The 2,346-nt window shown below is 49.4% G+C and overlaps 1 protein-coding gene across 1 annotated transcript; it reads left to right on the top strand.

The window, feature by feature from the left end:
* Positions 1 to 219: 219 nt before the first annotated feature.
* Positions 220 to 2,121, top strand: LOC138157282 (dexamethasone-induced protein-like). Its single transcript, XM_069082824.1, has one exon. It carries the CDS (start codon positions 931 to 933, stop codon positions 1,210 to 1,212), a length of 282 nt encoding a protein of 93 aa, XP_068938925.1. The 5' UTR covers positions 220 to 930; the 3' UTR covers positions 1,213 to 2,121.
* The last annotated feature ends 225 nt before the right edge of the window (positions 2,122 to 2,346 follow it).

Here is a 2,346-nt window from a genome sequence, read left to right as displayed (position 1 = left end):
CCTTTTTCCTTCACATTTTTCCTGGCTTCTTATACTTTCTTCCACATACTCTGGGGTCCAGCCATAACGGTCTCCAATCTCTAAGCCATCACACTGGCTGTGTCCGGTGTCCCAAATGCTCTCCCTCCTCCATCTTAGAATATTTAGCGGCGGAGGCGGGGAGGGGAGACGCCGCCATGGGAGCGCTGGGCCCTGGGAGCTAAGGGGGAAACCGAGCCCAAATGGACCTAGAGGAGACTGCAGGCTGGGCGTGCTGGGAGGACACGCAGAGTAGCGGCGGCGGCGGAGACACTTGAACGAGCTGAATCGGCGATGTCCCCGGAGCCTCGACCTCCTCCTGGACACTGAGCCCGGGTCTCCAGCCCTCGGGGATCTGGCCGCAGTCCGCCCTGGGACCTTGGGAAGTGGGGAGGGAGCGCTCAGCCGGGCTTCGCACTGCTGGCCGGCCGGGAGCGGAGTGCTGCCCCTGCGACCCCAGGACTGTCCAGCCGGAGAGCCCCGGGGGGCTGGCCCAGGGGTGCTGCTGCAATTGCCTTACGTATATTCCCACCCTCTCTCCCACTGCCGCTGCAGAGTGGAAGCATCTGGACTCCTGTCTTGGGACTGCCACATCTGGATACCTTCCCTGTAACAGCACAAGCCTTATAACTTTTCCTGGGTTTCCCATCTCTGGAATCCATCAGCATAACTGGAAACCCTGCTTCCCCCCTCCTTCTTCAAGTTACTGCAGAGTCCTAACGCATCTGGACTTATGCCCTCAGATCCCAAATCCCTCCCTACCTCTTAGCACATAGCCAAGTTTTCTCCAGCCCCACTTTCCTTCCCTTTAACACACACACACACACACACACACACACACACACACACACACACACACACACACACACACCTGGATCGCCCCATCTCAGCCCCCAGCTTGCCTTTCTCTACATGCCCACTCCAGGGATTGCTGCCCATCTGGATGCACTGGGCCCCCTTACCTCCCATGTGCCCCTGCTACCCTATATGTTCTACGTGGGGTTCTTCTTTGTCAACGTCCTGATCCCATATTATGCCTTCCTGATGGAGTACATCGTCCTTAATGTGGGTTTGGTCTTCCTGCCTGAGGACATGGACCAGGCACTGGTGGATCTGGGGGTACTCTCAGAAACAGGTTCTGGGCTCTATGACACTGACAGTGAGTTGGATGTCTTGGATGGCTACCTGGAATAGGGTGATCCTAGGGCTGGGGTCCCCCAGTCAAAGCCTTCCTTCTTCCCTCAGGCCCTGCAGGGGAAACCTTCAGGCCTATCGCAGCTTGTACAGAAAATTCCTGGGCCAGAATGCCTGGGACAGGCTGATTCTGTGAGTGACACAGGAGTTGCCATTGATGAGGTCTTCCCTCCTTCAAGGGGACCCTGGACAATGCCCTCCCTGGTCCTCAAGACTTGTCTGCCCACCTTGAAAGGGCACCACAATGCAACTCCTGGGATTGCTCAGGTTGGAAAGGCACACAGACTGGAAGAATGGAAAGAGCAAAAGAAGGAGCCAGATCACAGATTCTGCCAAACAGATGTTCCCTCAGTGACTGTCCAGCTGCAGTGTTGTACAAGAGGCCAATGCCTTAGTTTAGTACCTTAAATGATCTGGATGCATTATTTTTTATGGAAATCCAAGCTTTTCTCTTTTGGTATTATTTCTAGCATCGGTACCTTGTCAGCTTTGGGGGAAAATGTACTTAAGACTGTTTAGCAATGAAGAGTAGTCTATGTCAATATTATCAATAAAGCCTAAAGTAGGTGAAATGTTTAGAACTTTGTTGACCACTAGTTCTAGAGATGCTCTCAGGTGGGGACTCAAAATCAAAAGAATTAGGCAAATGTTTCAGATGTTTGGGTTGGTGGATTGTCCCTTTTGTTTTCAATCTGCTTGTATTCCATTGGTTTTGCAGATCTCTCAACTGTTCTTTGGAAGAGAACTGGAAAAATGTGTCCAGAGAATAACTTAATTATCCAACCCAAGATACTTTGAAAATGATAGTGTTATTTAAATTCAGCTCCCACAAACCTGTAAAATCACTCTGCGGAAAGCTAGCCTCTTTTGAATAATAAAAAAAAGATTCAAGCAAAAAAAAAAAAAGAATATTTAGCTTCCTTCAAAACTCAACTTAAACACCATTTTCTGAAGGAGGTCTTTCCCAGTTCCTCATCTACAAAACAACAAAATTAAGTTTAATAAAGACATTGTTTATTTGATTGACTGTCTTGTAAATTTCTAATTTTGCTATATCATATCAAGGGAGACACTTAGAAAGAGAAGGAGAATAGTGAGTGACTTCCTTCACATGTCTAATGCTGGGGTAGAAAA

Source organism: Petaurus breviceps, unplaced genomic scaffold (genome assembly GCF_028583685.1).
Source record: "Petaurus breviceps papuanus isolate PSGF00001 unplaced genomic scaffold, PetGlider_PUasm1.0 171, whole genome shotgun sequence".
NCBI lineage: Eukaryota > Metazoa > Chordata > Mammalia > Diprotodontia > Petauridae > Petaurus > Petaurus breviceps.
This window is presented reverse-complemented; position numbering and strand designations above follow the sequence as displayed.

Excerpts from the sequence above, each read along its gene's own strand:
- LOC138157282 (XM_069082824.1), top strand. The coding sequence starts at position 931 with ATGCCCACTCCAGGGATTGCTGCCCATCTGGATGCACTGGGCCCCCTT.